General features: G+C 35.2%; 1 protein-coding gene across 8 annotated transcripts in view; it reads left to right on the plus strand.

Annotated features, from left to right (window-relative positions):
* Window positions 1–19,305, plus strand: part of TBC1D5 (TBC1 domain family member 5) — a 317,118-nt gene that overhangs the window by 193,422 nt on the left and 104,391 nt on the right. For all 8 annotated transcript variants that reach the window (XM_072033495.1, XM_072033494.1, XM_038173782.2 and 5 more), the window contains one exon: window positions 1,414–1,586. In XM_072033495.1, coding sequence (XP_071889596.1) covers window positions 1,414–1,586 — 173 coding nt within the window. The remainder of the gene's footprint in view (window positions 1–1,413; window positions 1,587–19,305) is intronic.

Genomic DNA, 19,305 nt, shown 5'->3' on the forward strand with positions numbered 1-19,305 from the left:
CACTGCTCGGCACCATACAATATTTTTTGCAGTGCAGAAGTGGAATAATTAAGAAAAAAATATTTCAGACAGATTAACAAAAAACTATTTTTATTGAATTTGGGTAGAAATTATTAAATTTTCACTGCCCTTTTGAATATAAAACAGTGTTAGAAATAATGGTTAAATATGGTTACATCTCTTCTTCTTAAAATTATGATAGAGAATGGGACTGAAGAGGGTCTATAGCTACAAGAACCAACCTTGGGAATAGTTTGTACAACAAAAAATACTTTATTTGTTATTGAGTGCTGGAAATTATGCACTCTTCACTGAATTGACCCAAGTGAATGTCTTTCAGCAATTTTAGAAGTAATGAAGTCATTTGAAAGTATTAACACTTTGACCTTAATAATGATTCTCAATCAATATACTGAGCAACAGTATAGAAAAATAATAACTATTTTTTTAAAGTGAGGCTTTCAGATCTGAGAGTCAAGATGAGAAATTGAATGAAGTCTTAGCGAAATCTCTCTTCAAACTGTTTCAAATGTTCCTCTTCTGTAACTTCAGCATCGTTCTGGACAGGTTAATTCTCCATTTGCCTTTCCCCTGTCTTTCTCTTGTTAGGTCTGATTTGTTCTTTTTTATTCCTCACCCTCATTTTTACAAATTTCCTGTTTAGTATAGTTAATTATTTGCTGCATTTCTTTCTAGCTTTCCACTTCTTTTCAGTAATAATTCACTCTTTTGCAAAAAGAACAAATTTAAAGTCACATCACATTCAAGTATGCTAATATAGTAGTTTTCTTCCTCTGTTTTCACCTGTGTGTGTCATGTTACAGATGATGACATAGTTAGCACAACCATTCAGTCCAGCCAGCTGCATCCTAGTCCTGAGGTTCATCGCACTCTTCTTTGGTTTTAAAGGTTTTCCGATGCTTTATTAAAGTTGTGTTGATTTTGATCCACTTGATTTTCTGAGCAAGAGAAGCCTGTTGAGAAAGTGTTGTTCAAAAAAATAGTTATTTTCTATTTGGTATGCAATTTATTGTCCTCTAAGGGCATATATTCTCTCCAGTGTTACCATTCATGTGCATTTCTCTGGACTGACAAGTACAAAAATAAAATAAAGCTGTCAACACTTTGTCAAAGTGTGAAAAGTAAAGCAGGTACGTGAATTGGACTTGGAGAAGGAGGGAGTAAACCATGGAACACCCAGGAAGGGGAATCCCACAACAGGTGCCCCAGAAGGAGATACTTGAAATAACTCTTCTGCTGGAGAAAAAAAAAAAAAAAAAAAAAAAAAAAAAAAAAAGGCTGTTGGTGTTTTTGTGTTTATTTGAAAGCCGGTGATAGTAAGACAATAAATTTCTTTCATGTAATTAAATAATAAAGGATGTTGGGTTTTTTTCCTCTTTTCTGTGTCTGCAGGAGAAAGATGTGATGATTACACCTATGCCATTTGCAAGGCCGCAAGACTTAGGCCCATCTATTGCTATTGTAACTAAAGTAAACCAAATTCAGGATCAGCTGCTGAAGAAACATGATATTGAGCTGTACATGCATCTGAACCGACTGGAAATTGCTCCACAGATTTATGGACTGTAAGTGTTTACAGTGCATTATTTAATTTAATTCCTTCTAGATTTATTTCATTGTTTGAGGACATTTTAGTCCTGAAATTTAAGATTAGAGGAATGGCAGTAAAAAGAAGTACTGTTTTTCTCTTACACCTTACTCCACTTACATTACAGTAAATGAAACCACACGGTTGTATTTGTGACAGAGACATTCCTAATGCAGATAAAGTGCATTCAACTATATATTAGAGGGCTTGACAGAGATTCCCAGTGCAGTGGTGGGACATCACTCCAGTACATACTGAAGGGGAAGAGGGAAAGCTTAATGGCTGAATGTTTTGTTTGCTTAATTTTGTCACCTGAATTGGTGAATTGCTATCAGTGAACTTTTCTCTATTCCAATAATAGAGGTTTGGATACTGGCAATATAGGCGTGGTAGGACACGTTGAAAGTTATGGCATGGTGGTAATAAAGTTTCTGTATGTGGAGTCAGCTCAGGTAGTCCTTGTTTTGTTAAAGTGACTCACATCCATTCAGGTAGCTTTGTATTATGTGTCCCCATTCTGTGGGGGATTTTTAGGTCAGGTGCGACTTTGTCCACAAATGTTTTCACAGCATTGTATGCAAACTACTTATGGCTGCTATACTCAATTTGGGTCAATACAGAGCATGCAAATTGTAAGAATCACGAGGACTTGTGAATTGCCTATGATTTTGAGAAATAATTTTGCCTTCATAGTCTGGAATTCTAGACAGTTGATTCATTTTGATCATTCCTAAGGAGCAAGCTGTATTTACAGTTGCAGAAAAATTAGACTTGTACTTTTTTCTAACTTTTTGCAGTGATTTAAAATTAACATTGACTTTGCTTTAAATCACAAAAAATGTTTCATTTGTAGGTTTGAATTGCCATATGTAATTGTGAATTATATTTAACAACTCAATTGAAAACGTGAAAAAGAAGGGAAAATGAGACTGTCTAAATGTCAGGCCATAAATGCAATACTTGCAAGTAAAGTCTAATTTGATGTTACCATAAACTGGAAAAATGCTGAGATACAGTACCGCCCTCAAGAAAATGGTCAAACTGAGGCTAAATAGTAGTCCCAAGCTGAAAAGGAGCATAAGAAGAGAAACATAATACTTGAAAACTCAATAATTTTGGTAGGAATGGTCTACAGGCAGCAGAAGAATAAACTAAGGAAACACAAGGTATTAAAGTATGAAGAGGACAAATAGTCTTATTGCAATATTTTTTGCATAATGTGGAGTAGTGAGTTTTCTTTATATCTTCAGTAGTCTAGAAGAGAAAGCAGGCATTGCTAATAAATTTCAGGAGTGGCAATGAATAGGTAGGTGGTGTAAACACCAAGGAAAACAAAAAGACAGTGCTTCTATTTTCTGAAGACTTATGAAAACATACAGAAAATAAGATCAACCTCAGAGATTTGCAAACATATTCTGGGGCAAAAGTAATTTGTATTGTAGGTATTCACTTCAGTTTAAGATTTTGCCTTTCAGTAACAGAAATAATTGAAAGAAAAAAAAATTAGACTTTAGCTCAAAACATGGCATTATAATAGCAGAGGAACAGTGCAGTCTGGTGCGGCATAAATAGAATTGAATCTGAATAAAGAAATTTACAGTTAAAGGAATGAATTATGAGAAAGATCTTCAGGCTGACTATCAAGAAAACCTTACTAACAGGGAGCTGTTAGACTGTAAAGTGATTTATCAAAATTAAAAAAGGAAAAACCATCAGAATATTTTAAAGACAGATTCTCAGAAGTGGATATTATTATAAAGAACAAGTCTGCTTTGGCAAAAGAGGAAAGTAGGCTGCAAGTGAGGTCATATCATTCTCTGACTTCTGATTTAATATAGAGAACAGGAAAAAAAAATAGAAAGGAACATGACTGTTGTATTATTCTCACATTTAATGATGTCTGAATTCTTCAGAATAACAACTTCCATTAGTGAACCAGCTTGACAGACTCAGATGCTGGATCTTTTCCTGTATTTAACATTTCTTGAACTAGAAACAGCATTTCTTAAACATAATAGATTATTAATAATTGCTCAGTATAACGCAAATGCAGAATTTATGTAAGTTTTTGTTGAAATATATTATTTTTGTGAAGTTTGTTGAATTTGGCAACAGTAAAACTTTGTATGTGAATCATTTGAGTGATTCGTATCAGTCAAAAAATACACACATGGTAGAAGGAAGACTAGGAACTTCCCTCAAAAGATTTAATGGAGCTGCTGGAGAAAAGTGCCAACACAAAAGACTTCTATGTACTGGTAGTCTTCCCTAGCCTGAGCAATTTATGCAGTCTACTTAAAAATGTAGTATTTCATACTTTGCAACTGTTTATAACCTTTTGTGGAAAGATAGAAACAATTCTTGTTTACTCTTTGTATTTTCATACTGTTGATTACCTGGCTCCTCTCATTTCCTTGCTGAGCAAAAAGAGAACCCCAGTTAGGTCTACTAAGTTACACTAGTGTCCTGGCTGTGCCATACTTTCGTTCTCTGGTGATGCAAATTCTTGTTACATGCAGTAGCCTTAAGGCTAGAATGTTTGCAACTGGAAATTTTGTGAGACCCCAGATTCATTCACTTGCAGTCAGCCACTGCATATCCCAGTGATAATTTTTCAGCTGCTATTAATATCGGCTAAAATGGAACCAGCAATATGGAGATAAAGGCTTTTGTCGTACCATTCTTTAGCCTTCTTTATTTGCCATGTCTCTGGTTTGTTTTTAGACCCTAAGATAGTGTTTTGCAGAATAACATTGTTTAACGTTCCTGGTAGCACTGCAAATTGCACACAGTCTAACCAAACTATAATAATTATCTAATCATATCTAATTTTCTACTTTGTGAAGTAAAGTACAAGAATGGTTTGAAAGTAAAATTGAATTGATTACATTAACAGCTCAGTGACATGCTTCCTGATAATAAACTTCTCCCTAAATAAAAACAAAAAATGCTAAAATTGCACAAAAAGATTAGATCCTCTGAAGGGTTGACAGATTGAATATTCAGTTTAATTATAAAATCAGATGAGTTAAAAAAGATTAATGTGCTAGATGAAATGGTATTCTAGTGTTAATTTCTTTGACCCTTACATCTAATTCATGTCAAAGTACAAAATAATTATTGCAAAACTATTCTGCAGTTTCTGCAGTGGCCACTGGTTGCAGTGACAAATTAAGCAGGTCACGTTCCCAGCTTGAAACAGGACAAGGATTGAAGAAAGTCTTCAGATATCTGTATTTTAAGACTTTTTCTTCATCTTACAGTAATTTTTAGTAGAGGATTTATGTTAGATTTCACTTAAAAGTTTAATCAATTGGGAGAGTCCCTCATAATATCATTATAACTGCTTTATTTTATGTACTGAGGGTTTCCAAGTGGATTATATTCATATTACATCAAATGAAATTCTCACAGAACTGCATGCAATAAGTACAGCCGGATCATGTAAATAAGATGTGGTTGTAAAGAAATAATGCACACAGTGCTAACGACAAGGCATAAGTATAAAAAGCTTTATTTAAGAACAAAAATTAACTGGTGGCATAAACTCACTAGCTTCTGCATCATAAGGCTGATGGCAGATTATATGCTGATATTATATTGGTTAAGCAAATTCTTTCTAAGTACATATCCAACAGACAATAAAGCACTTGCAGAAGTGAGCGTAAATATTTCATGATAGCTTAATCTCTGTACAAAAAAGGCCTTCTTACAACATTCAAAGCTAGTGACTTTGCCTCCCACTGCCACTCTGCTTTCTGATGATCAGTCAGATGGACGTATTGGGTGCTGTGCTTGGAGATTCAAATCCAGCCCTTTAGGCCGGTACCACAATTATACTTCAGGAAGAAAAGGGGGGGAAAAATGAAGAGAAGGATACAAAGCAAGTCACAAGGTACATTTGAAGCTAGCATTAGAAAGGTTATGTTACAGCAAAGTCAACAGCAGATGTGCTGCTCCACTATTACTATTCTTAGTTGCTTTGCTATGAGCACTGCTGTGGGGCGCCCACCTGTTTTAGTTTCTCTCCCATGCCATTATGGTACCAGGCAGTATTCTTTTCTGTAACCATATTGGTCTCTGGAGGGAGGATGTAAAGGATTTCACCAGTGCAGTAAAGGAACATAAATCATATACATCCTATCCAGAAAAAAAAAAAAATCCTACCAATCATCAGAATAAGGAGAAATATTCATGATCACCAGAAAAAAGTAGATCAGTTAGATTATCAGTCTTGCTAAGGAGAAGAGAAAAAAAAAAAAAAAAAAAAAAAGCTCTGCAGATCATCCCAGATGCCTAGGTTTATTACAATTCCTCTCTAATTTTTAATCCAATGACATCACTTAATTGGACAACAATTATAGTGTAAGCAACTTTGATCTATTGTGCATATAGTAGGGGAGCCACCAAAATCTGGCTTTGCTATTAAAATAAATAAATATTTTAGTATCTATCAGTGGCTAAGACTAAGCAAACAGTAAGTCGTCACGAATTTATTTTCTGTTTGACTTAAAGCATTACGTACAAAAAAGAATTTAATGCTATGCAAGTCCTAGCCTGTCTATCATTAGAATACTTGCAAGGATTTAATGCCAGATACACAGGCCTTTCTAAGAAAGGTTACAATCCTCTGTTACTCCCACAAATGAAAAGGAGATACAGGCTACTGGCGTTTTGGATGAAGTTTTTGGGAACTGAGTCAGACATCTGACTACTTTATCAGCTTATTCTTGTATAGTGAAATAAGTACTATAAGAAGAAAACTGGAAGTTAAAAGCAAAGTGACAGTGGAAAACAATTCTGAATCTAATTTAGAAAGCTACAACATATTTTGATGGAGAGAGGAGTTGCCTCAACTATTGTTGATGTGTCTGTTGAATTGTGATGGTTTACTGACTCAAAGGGATTGTTCTGTGCAAGTAAAAATTCTTGAAGCATCAGGGTAGATATCTCACTTTGAGGAAGCAAGCAAAGCTACTTACCTGTAGAAGCTGCTTTTCTTTTATTTTAAAATGAGGTACCCACCTTTTGTTTTCTTACATGGTAGCTATCTGATGCTTATTGTTGAGTTCCTCCAGAAAGCTTTCTGGTTGTTGATTGAATTTTTGTTATAATTATTTGCCACTTGCCTTTTCCATTCTTACTGTATATTATATTGAACATTGCAGTATGGTGAACTTCTCAATTACATCCTTTTTCTCCACTCTCACAAACAGTATTTTAGACTTACTTAAGACTTAAGATTTGAACATATACATAATGTGAAAGCCCACTATAAACACAATGAAGAATTGGCTGAGGTGTCAAAAGTGTTCATCTGAGTTTTACTCTCCTGCCACATAATTATGTGCTGAGAAGATAATGAGTAGTACTGGATGGCTGTGAGAATGGAATGCAGATTTGTCATTATGTTGTTCCTTGATGCAGGTGATGTGCTTCCCATATGAAGCATGGGGAATTATCTTTTATGGGGAAGGAAACAAACAAGAAAGTTTCCATTTTTACTTTTGTCACACACCCTTAAAAAATCTGGTTTCATTAAACATAAGTAGGCTTAGATACCAGTAGCTTTGAATAGAATAAGTATGTTCTGAAAGCTGTGATGAAACCAGTAGGAATAAATACAGGTGTTTGAAAGTCAGTCTTTTTTTTTAGTTAATAGCTACAAAAGCTGAACAATGAACAGAGAAGTTCTACTCCAGCAAGGAATTTAAGGTTCCATATATTGTGTGTGGACTTCTCTTTGCTTTCTTTATACTTAATCACACCAGCTCTCCAGCTAACTAGTGGAGTTTAATTTAGTGCATCATTTTGTTTCTTTCAAGGACACAAATCGTAGTTTAGAAAACTGGTGTTACAAATGGGTACAGAAAATGTAGCAGAACATAGGTTAAGTATCTGTTGCAGGAAACAATTACCTCAGCATATGCCAAAAAAAAATTATATTGTGCTAACATGTCCAAGTTAATCTAATGTTAGTAGGGAAAATACAGCAGCTTGAACTTAAGCATTTGCTAGCAACCAACGCATTTCCCATAGAATCCAGTCTGTGGCTAATTCATAGTTTGGTCAACCAGTGCTTCGACCTCACTGCTTATTCTTACCCTGTCTGATTCAAGTCAGTATAGGCATGCATGCATGTGTTACTAGTATACCCTTTATTTTTTTGAGAAGATGTACTATTAGAGCTGATAATAAACTAATGAATAGAACCATGTGCACTGTACCAGAGGGGAAGATCATCCTATCATCAGTCCTTAAAATAAAGGCTAATGCCCAAGAGTCTTGATAAACTAAAGACTAATGCAGACAGAAGGTCACTGAAAATCTTTTGGTTCTTATGTTTGTCCAAGTGAACATAAAAAATATCCGCACAAAGAGGAGCTTCTACTAGAATACAGAGAAAAGCTTCAGCAAGAGTAATGGCAAGACATCCTAAACACAATATGGTGACTAAATTGTAAAACTAAAAATTATACTGTGTTCTTTAAGCACAGCTGGGATCAACTGGTTGGTGCAGATAAGAGGAATTTTAATCCAGATCTTTAAACAACGGAGCATGAAATACTTAAATGCACAACCAAGACCTGTTGGAAGCACAGGAGTTAGATTTCATTTTAAAAGTCAACATTTTTAATACTTTGGTGTTCTTCCATGTCAGAATAAACTAAGCCATTTTGAATTTTCATGTTAGACTAGGGAGGGGAATGACAAGGAATTGCATTTGAAAAAAAAAAAAAAAAAAAAACAATAGTTGACATCCTTTGGGAAGCAGGATGTCAACTTCAGGGATAGTATGGTCTTCACGCTGTCTCCCTTGGCCTAGGAGGACATGTTAGTAATCAAGATCTTCTAGGTCATTTTCATCTGAGGCCTTAGTTTTAGAAGAAAATTATATTCTGAAAGCACAATTCATTCCCAATTAAAATGTTGTCAAAATATAATGAAATAGTAATTTTCTGGATAATAGCTAGTCTGCATTTTCTCTAGAAGACTCTGGTTGCTTTCTTGAATGGAGATAACTTCAGGGGATGGGGGGGAGAGAGGGGAGCTGTTCAAGGTCAGCATTAAGAAGATGGTTTCCCTTCTGTGCTTTGTCCCCACAAAAATATGTTTGCCAGCTATACAAGTCAGTCTGCCTCAGTGATTTCTATCTCTATGGACAGTGCTCTCTCTCTCACTCTCTCTCCAGTCTAACTAAATGCTACAGACTGAGGTGAGGGATTTTAGTTTAAAAAAAAAAAAAATGGAATGGAGGGATTCTACAGACATGGTTTATATATTTCATATATATATGTATATATATATATATAACATGGTTTATATATTTTGAGTCTTCTCTAACATAGTTGTTTTACTGGGAGTTCTAGACTTGGATAAATAGATGTCAGTGTTGGAAGTGTATGCAGTACAAAAAGGTCCTGCTCTGAAAATAACACCATGAACTGTCCTAACTTCCAAAAAGGGCAAGCTCAATAATAGTTCTCCATGACCTTGTGAACCTCTTTCCAACATATGCATTAGCTGAGGAAGCTTCAGCAATAAAAAAATAAATAAAATAATTGCTCCAAATAACTGCATGCCTTGAGCATCTTTTCTGGCTCAAAAATGTGTTTTTGAGCAAGAATTTTTAAAAGTATCCTATGAAATATTAAAGCAGGCCAGCCATATCCGAAGAATAAAATCCATTAACACAGATCACAGGAATAGGTTTTTCTGGAGCAGTGCTGTTAATTAGGTTGCGTGATTTTGTGTAACTTTTGCAGTTATATGAATTCACAGTCTTTAGGTAGAGAGTGAAAAATGATGTTTGATAAATGTTTCTAAAAATAGTGTTATGTTGGCAAACTAACACTATAAAAATAATCAGAGTATTTCATCACACCACATACTGAATGTAGGCATGAGGCCCTAAAGGGTTAAGTTATATAACTTAGCTTGAAGGCTCCACAATTTATGGCAGGAAGAGAAAATCTGTGCACAACACTGCAAAATAAAATTGCTTAGTGAAAAATAACAAAAACTGGCAAGAGTAGGAGCTGATTTCAAACACATTTTGAAATCAATGAATGACTCACTCTTGAATTTTTACTAAAAGTCAGTGGTGTTGCTTTTCTATTTTGTTTCTCTGAAAATACTCTTAACATGCTGTTTGCAGCTTTTTATTGACTGCTGATGATAACTTCCTCAAATTTCTAGAGAATGCTGTTTATAAGGAAAGATATATAGGCCTTGTTATTCACACCTAGGCCTTGTTATACAGTATTGAAAGTATTGACGTGTATTGACAACAGTAGGCTAATTCTTCCCAGATTTCAGAGAAGCAAACAGCATCACCCAGTATAATACCAGGAAATTACCAACATCAGCTTGTACACAAGAGACTGTTTCTTTTTATAGGCCTTACATTGGCATCTATAATTTTTATCTGTTTTTTCTTTACTTCTCATCACCTTTTATGAAATTGGGACCATGTTAGCATGCTCAGACGTACGAGGAACGGCTGAGGGCACTGGGCCTGTTCAGCCTGGAGAAGAGGAGGCTGAGGGGAGACCTCATCGCAGTCTACAACTTCCTCGTAAGGGGGTGTCAAGAGGCAGGAGACCTTTTCTCCATTAACATCAGCGACAGGACCCGCGGGAACGGGGTTAAGCTGAGGCAGGGGAAGTTTAGGCTTGACATCAGGAGGGGGTTCTTCACAGAGAGAGTGGTTGCACACTGGAACAGGCTCCCCAGGGAAGTGGTCACTGCACCAAGCCTGACTGAATTTAAGAAGAGATTGGACTGTGCACTTAGTCACATGGTCTGAACTTTTGGGTAGACCTGTGCGGTGTCAAGAGTTGGACTTGATGATCCTTAAGGGTCCCTTCCAACTCAGGATATTCTATGATTCTATGATTCTTTCTCTTGTTAGCTTTGGATAAATATTTTTATTCTTGAAATCTGGAGTGTCAAATACAGTGATCTTTGAATGCCACATGAGCAAGATAATTGTTGTTCTTGATATTGAAAGAAAGGACTAGAAGAGATTTATTTTAATATTTGCTGTTCTTTAAGTTGAATAGAATAGAATAGAATAGAATAGAATAGAATAGAATAGAATAGAATAGAATAGAATAGAATAGAATAGAATAGAATAGAATAGAATAGAATAGAATAGATGATATGGTGAAATCCCACCCTGCTTCTGCTTACTGTTACTCCTAAAAATAATGCTACCAGTTTTTAATTAGCAAAAGTTGAGAGGTTTGCAAAAATATTTTGATACCTTGGATAAATCTGTACACATAACCACATGTAGCAGCAGAGAAAATGTAATATGTTGTATGTTATTAAATATTTTAACAGTGTTCAAATCAAAATTTCAGACAACATATAACCACAGTCCTTAGCTGTTTACAACTTACATCAGTAAACGCTGTGTGAGCTGTTAGATTTTAAGCTTAGGCCTTCTGGTTTATTCTATTTCCCCTAGCCAAGTACATGTGGGTATGACATGCAATATCAGGTGTCAATTTCATTATAATGCACATACAGTGAAGTGGAAGTATATAGGACAACTTGACTGAAATACTTTTGCCCATTGTCTTACTTATCTGTGAGTGAAATCACAAGAGTAATCAGACAATAGAAGAAAATAAATAATTTCCACAGAGTTTGCAACATTGCGATATATTTACTCTATACCTAGAAACATTAGTGATGTCACATTTATATTTGTATAGACTGAACAGTTGGAAAGATAATAACATCTGTGATCTTAGCAATTCCATATATGATATTAGTGGTGTGAAACATTACATATATTGAAAAAAATATGTAAAAGAATTGAAACATTTATTTTTCCATTTTCTTATTTCAATACCTGTAATCAGAAAAACCTCTTTTATAGTGTGATCACATATCCAAAATACTTAGTATACATCCTGCTATACTGTACATCTGAGCTCTGGGACTTTACAACTGAAATACATCTTCTGATTTATCTTCTGTCTAAACTACTTTTTACATTATGACTCTGTGCTGCAGTCTTTGATATTCCCTGTGACATCATGAGACAGCTGTGTTACATTGTGTTTAAGCAATACTAAACCTTTAAACTTTAAACGAATATTTTTCTTCTTGGAGGTATAAATAGAATATGTAATAAGCATCTGTGGGATATGCAATTAATGTCACTTGTGAGGAAAGGCCTTCATGATGCACTTGGGTTTTGGCACTCTTAAATTATGAGCTCTTTACTACACTCATGGGATAAATTCCATATCCCCCAGTTGCTTATTATGTATCTTCCATGTCCCTTAATTCCTATTAGCTGGATTAGTAGTTGTTGTGATGTTGAGGTTTATGGTAATTTAACTGGGGTGGTTCTCAGTGATCAATAAATAAACTTCAAAAGTTTAGTAATTTTTATTTGCTAGCAATTCCAGTGTGTATAGCTGTAACAATTTACATTAAATTTCTAGTTGGATATACCAAAAACTTTGATGAGCTGGATTAGTGTATCCATTATCTAAATTTAAAAACATAAGCAATATATAAGAGGGAAAGATTTAAATAGGAAAGGAGTTGAAGTGTAAGGTTTTGGAGTAACCAAGACAGGGGTGTTTGCTTTAGCTTCCAAAAATCCTCCAAAAAAATAGTTGCATGGAGAATAAATACTTTGTTGTACATTGATGATGTTATTAATGTTCTAGTCACAATCATTATCTGGAGAGTTTGTCAAACTGGTACAGAATGGCCTAGATTAGTTATCAACTCAAGAGCAAATAAGATTTTTAAAAGACTCAATAAAGTCCAGTGATTAATTGTTATATATTCTGATTCATGCCTATCCCATTTTATCTAATTTAAAAGAAGTCTAAAATGATGATTAATCCTTTCACACCAGCAGTTGCTGGTACATCCATTACATGTCCAATCTGAATTCCTCTGCCAAGGAGTTAACTACTATTTTGAACTTGGTGTGAAAAATATCATTATAAATTTCATTAACCTGATCATCAAATTTAAAAAAGTCAACTCGTAAAATCCATTACTACATATCATGCATCGAAGATTAAAAACTGGTCCTCAGTGGGCAGGAATAGCCAGGATTTAATTCCCACAGCATATGTTTAAAGTGCTCATATGACATTATTGTATCTGTAATTATCAGAATTTTATGTTTATTAACCCAAGTGAATTAAGAATCTTGTTTTGCGTAAAATTTAGCGTGCATGTTAAATTGACCATTAATTCAAAGCACATCAATGTATATGTATTTAATACAAGTGCAAAGATATTTGTTTAGCATATTGTAATAATTTTAGCATTTAGAGAATTGCGTTCCTTTAATTTTTTCTTCTTGGATGAAATAATTTACTTCTTCAGTGCTTCCAGTTGGCTATCTTTGTGTAAATTCCCATGTGTGACATAGATTTAAATCTTCATAAAAGAAGTCCTTCTGGGGGAAACTTGAAATATTTCATGTTTGCACTATATCTCAACTATAAATAAGTCTTAGCTTCAATGAGATGTTTTTCCAAATAGGTAGTAACACTGTTCTTCAGTACTGCTTGGCTCACTCACAGTTAGATCCAAGAGAGAGACTTCTCTGGGCTGTATGTTAAATTTTCCTCAGCAGCGAAATAGGCACAAAAATTCACACCTGTCCAGAGTTCTGAATAGCTTTGTTACTTATCCCTAGTATGGTTGCTCAGATAGAAGGGTTATTATGGAAATTCAGTGAATGCATGAAAGATATGCTGCCTGAGTTAAACAGTTCAGAAAAAAGGAAAAACATCTACCAGTGAAAATAGGAAAATGCTATGAAAGCTCTTGTAAATGTCATCCTTGGCCAAGGTGTAAGTTTAAAAAAAAAATAACCAATGACAAAGTTCAGTTCATTAATATAATTCAGATATATTTTAACAAAAGGAAGTTTATTTGCTTCTTTTTTTTTTTTTTTAACCCTAAAAACAACACATTCTCAGGCCTGAAATCCCAGCACTGGATTTCTCTAGCAGCTGGCACTAAGCAAAGGAGAAGTGTAATGGAGAAAGTTGCATGCGATGTAAAGGTAGTCTAGGGTGCTGAACATATTAACATTTGTTTTTCAGAAAATTGATAAGAAATTGGTATTGAAAAGCACCTCCACTTTTCAAATATCTCTTACACAAGCTTCTTTTGCAACTAAAGCAGTGGCAAAATCCAGGAGTGCTTTTCAGCGGCCACATTCATAACCTCACAATTTCAACCAACACAACCCATTGCTTCTAAGTACGATGAGACTTCCCAATCCTGCTACCCCTGGAAGTTTTATGGGGATTGAGACCTTCCCTCACAAATCATCTTTCCTTTTTCTGGCAAGTTTTTAAGGGGGGCAATTTGAACATAGGCCACAGTGCCTCCGTAGGCCCTACATGAAGCCATGCCATACCACGGTGGTGACCTGGCCTGCCAGCAGGTGCCTAGGAAATACCGCACAGCACATGGACTGGGCCACATCCAACCAGGGGTTACGAAACAAATGGTAGCCCTTCCAGTTTACCAGCTCATTTCAATCAGGAAATGGTCACTGAAAGGGAGATGTTGTTAAAATACTGTATGTAGTGCAGAAAAAGTAGGAAATTGGGACACAGTTACACAGTTGTTTCAAAATGGATTTTTTTTCACTGCAAAATGCTTGACTCTGGCAATAGGGATAAAAGTCACCTGGTTTGCTCATCTTATTTATCCCATACGTGGATGGAATATCTACTTAGAGAAAGCTTTGGCTGTTTTATGACATGATAACTATATACTTATCAGTAAAAATGCCTGCTAGTATCTGCTGGTCCGTGTGTGACTCCAGCTTAAACAATTTACAGGAGGGGAGAAAACAGGATCTATGAGCCTTTTACCAAACCAGATTTTTATTTTTTTTTTAAACCCTTCCACAAATATGAAACAAATATGAAAATGCATCTCCCTCCCAAAAGAGCTTATTGACTGCAAGACTCACGTGGATTCCACACACAGAATGATGGCATACTAGGTGCCTGTGAGCAACCAACTGTGGCTTGTGCCATCTGTACTTGGCATGCCTATAAGTTTAGATATTTATGATTGTTACAACTACCACTACATGCTGCAGGGAGATGTCTGTACAGCTTTACTGCTTGGTATAGTTCCACCTTACACATCCTTTCATGACCTGTCTCTGTGGTTGTGCCCATTTCACTTACCCAGGCTCAAATGTTCTGCAGCAAGAAAATGGTGAAGTTAGGAATGAAGAGGTTCCAGTTTATTCCCAGCACATCTGCTGAGGAAATATGCTTTTCTGCTTTTTACAGACAACTAGCATCAGATAAGCTTCTGGTTACAGCAGTACAGAAGTGTTTCAGAACTGCCAGGTGATTGATTCACCGGAGATTTATATTACACGGTCAGGTCCCTTGTGCAGTATGCTTAGGGACATGGTTTAGTGGTAGACTTGGCAAAGCTAGGTTAATGGTCGGACTTGATGATCTTAGAGGTCTTTCCCAAACCTAAATGATTCTGTTATTCTATGATTCCATGTTTGGATTTTGGGGTACTGTAATTAGAAACACAAAGTTTTTCCATTGTAAAATCCTTGCCTTTCCAACCTTGTAGATTGAATTACCTGATCTATTTTTTGATGTTTTCTTTGATCTAAATTGTCTTTTAATTTATTTAATGCTAAGTTTAGAGCAGCCCTTTCTTCTAGAAAATATTTTAAATTATCTGTCAGCAGTATTTTGCATAAACTCCACCAACCCAAGTAAAAAAAATCTCCATAGAGTTTGCAGATAAATGTATATGAAGTGGTAACAACTCCCAAAAAATAATCTCTGTGTATTTTAGGAACTGGAGTTATACCCAGTAATATTTTATAGGGTCCTGTAAGATTTTTTAACTTGTTTGTGTTTTTGAACATTGTAGAGAAATTTTTTCTGAACTGTGTAAGGGGAGTTAATTATCAAGCCTGGAAAAAGAAGAGCAATGCCACTTTTCCTTAGGAAAGATTTAAGAGGTTAAAGTTAAGGTTACAGATGAAGAAAATTTAAGATATATTTTACTTTGGTTTTAGTCTCAGATATCATTAGTTTCTTTTTTGTAGTATGTCCAAGGTGTATGTCTGAGGTGCTTTCCACAAATGGCTTCCAGACAAAGGTAACTTTGGCTTGGTTGCTGAATCACTTCACAAGAGAAGTCATCTGCAATAAATGTGTCATGGATATCCCTGAATCTTCGAAGTGCCCATTCATTTGATTATTTTTTCTTAAATCTCAAAAGCTGGTAACAGTTACTGTGCTTATTATGAAAATCATGTAAGTTTGGGAGCAAATCGAGCTGACATCAGAAATCAAGACGGTGTGTTAAATGCATAGTTAGTAAGAGCGAAAAAAATGTTTAGAGGCTGTTAGACACACAATGAGTGAAGGTTTGGGGCAAGGAAGGGAAGAGAATGAGGAAGAGATGAGATAGAGAGGAGAGCCCAGGAAGGCTCACTGCTGGAATTGCTGAATCTGGAAATATAAGTTGTGTTTCCAGTGTAGTTCAGTCATTAAATAATGCAGGAGGGTTTATGTCATGTGGCCAGTTGCAGTACTTGCATGGTAGTCAAAGGGTGAAATAAGTGCCCAATGTGCAAACCAAAACATAGATGTGTGTACGTTAAATAGGTAATTACTAGCCTTGAACATAGACTACCTCATTCTTTGTGTAGGTGTGGATGAAGTCTTACATATTCACATACTATGGAAAAAAAAAAAAAAAAAAAAAAAAAAAAAAGATTTGTTTAGCTAACTCCTAAGTAACAGACTGCTTAAAAAAAAAAAAAAATCTGATTTTGGTGTGTGTAAGGGGGGGGGAAGAAGGTTCTTCTTTTTTTTTTTCCCTGTTTCCTCCAGTTATAAAAATTACAGTGATTACACATCATAAAGCCTATCTGTAATAAAACGCATCAGCTGGCCAAGGTTTTCATCGCTCACTCAATAATCCATTAATACAGCAACGCTGCCCAGGCATCTTTATAATACCAACTCGGAGGTAATTTTAATCAGCTAGACCAGCTGGTATTTAACAGCAGCTGCTGGAGACGCCACAAATATACTCAATAGCTGACATCTTTATTTGCAGTTTTTCAAGGGGAGAAGGGATCCTCCTGTGGTTACTTATATTAAGCTTTTTTTTTTTTTTTATAAGTACTGGTACCAGAGGGTAATACCTGAATAAAGAAGTGAATAGAGTTAATACAAAAAAATTTAAATTACCTTCTTGGAGTCAGAGGGCTTTTTCATGAAGTCCTCTTTGTAAATGAACAAAAAAATAAAGAGTAGATGTTGGCTTTGTTGGAGTTTAGAACCTTTTCCTGATACGTTTACACTAATCTCAAACATTGCTTGAAGCATAAAATGTGCTCTGCAGTGCTGCATCCCCCTGTCTTACTAAAGCTTTCCTGTCTCTGCAATATAAATATGTGATAAATAGTGTGCTGTAGGTAGAAAAAAGTGATGCTTGCTCACATGTGTTCAATTTTAACTGACATGTACTTCTTTTGTCCTCAGTTTTGGTTTAGAGCGTCTGTATGCAGGAGTGTATATGTATATATATCTGTGCTTAAATACACGGGTGTTTGTGTATAAATAATACACAATATGTTTATTTGTACTTCTCATCTCCTATAAGGCTAGAGATGAATTCAGTAACTAAATAAAGTGCTGCTCTCTGCAGCAGTAAATGCGGAATACTATTTCGCATTGGGTTGGGGGGGGGGGCAAGCAGAGGCAACACGAAGTTAACAGTCACAAACACATTATAAATAAAAATTTAATTACACTTGGGGGAGCTTGGCTTACAAAGCTCACAAATCCATAATGGAGCTTGCTGGTAATAAAGGCCTGATCTGTTTGTTAAACTCCGATATTCCTGTCCTTCTGTATCTCTTCTTTTGTATAAAACTTCAGTTCCTGCATTGATTACCGATTGCAAAAAAGACTGACTTCACTGGTAAACAGGCTTTTCTGTCAGATACCAAATGCCATATTTCTTTATTAAGCAAATAGTTATGACTCTTAGGTAGGGCAGGGGAGGTGCAATAAGAAGTGTAAGTATATCTATTTTTGTTGACTATTTATCATATGGCACAGTGGATGAAATATGTGTTTAGTATCAATTTGACTTGCTGGAGATAGGCTTTTGTTAAGGTATAAACAAATTTTAATGTAGCAGCTTCATTGTGATGAAAAAAAGTAAATGCTAGTAATAGTTCAAACAGTTACAAAAGTGGAAGAAAATGCAGTGTTATTAAACTTGTTAGAGGTGTAAGCATTCCTAGGACAGCACATTGAAAAGTACTATACAGTTTTAATTTTCCTTCTTTTCCTTTAGCTTCAAAATCTCATAGCTGAAAGTAGACAGAGAAAAGGAATGAACTTGAGTACATGGATATAAATCCTTAAACAAATTAGAGGTTATACTAATCATTTGTAGGTATCTCATTTGTTAGTCTCAGTGGTACCTCTCTGTACTCAAATATGGATTTGTCCGAGACTGTGAGTGACTACTTCAAATTAAAATCCAGTGACAGAATGGATTACTGAGGTTGCAATTTGACTAAAAATACTTAGCAAGCATGTTTTCTCTTATTTGTAGTGAAAACAGTCTGTTTAAGTTTGTTCAGTGTGTTTGACAACAGACAGTTTGATATATTGCTGGGCACAGCAGTAGGTTGGACTTGAGTGGTATTAGCTTTCACTGTTTTGATTAATGGTAATTGTTTCGATGAAAAGGCATGTTTTACGTACAACTCACAGTTCTGGAAAACAGAAGTCAACTTGCAAGATCTGTAATTACTGTTCTGAGTTAGCATATAAAAAAAAGCTTGGAGAACATGCAGGCAAATCACAGTGGGTCTTTTGTATGTCTGTTTATTTTGTGTATTGTATTACATTTTGCATTATGTAGCTTTTATACACTGATTGTTGTCTAAGAAAATAAATCTTACTTTTTATCTCTTGTTGAGTGCTGCAATGTGTTTAAGACATATTTCTGAATTCCACATTGTGGTTTAAATTTTGGTATTGTGATTTTTATTTTTTTTTCAGTCATCAGTAACAATACCAAAAGGTCAACATGGAGACATTCCCGTCTCCTTTGATCCCCACATGGTTCTGCAGGGAAGAAAAAAAAATCTATTCACCTTTAAAGTCTGTTTTCTCTTGTTAGAAAAGCACTGCCTTATCCCACTCTCCGAATGTATTTTCTAGTTTTCTTAAGATATTTTTTATTCTTTTTTTTTTTTTTTTTTGGGGGGGGGGGGCGTGGTGTAAATATTTAATTTCATGTGTATTGTCAGGAAGAAGGAAAAAAATGATTATTTATGTATTTAGGTAAATAAAAATTGTAATGATATGTTCAGATGTAAGCCAATACCAGCATCGTAAGTGATGTCGACTGTTATTACTAATACCATCTTTCATTTATATAGTGCTTTCATCCTAAAAGACTCCAGTTTCTAGAAAATGTAGATTTAAGCCAAAAACACAATTAAAAATATATCTCCTTGTCCGTGCATGTTAGCTTCGAAGTATTGTGTGTCAGTTTAACAGACAGTACCGAAATATCTTTATTCTGCTTTGCAGATGCAAAAATGTACCATGAAATGAGTATTCTGAAAGTACTGTTAAACCATCTCTAGAAGAAGAGAA

The sequence above is a fragment of the Anas platyrhynchos genome, chromosome 2 (assembly GCF_047663525.1).
Source record: "Anas platyrhynchos isolate ZD024472 breed Pekin duck chromosome 2, IASCAAS_PekinDuck_T2T, whole genome shotgun sequence".
NCBI classification, from domain to species: domain Eukaryota; kingdom Metazoa; phylum Chordata; class Aves; order Anseriformes; family Anatidae; genus Anas; species Anas platyrhynchos.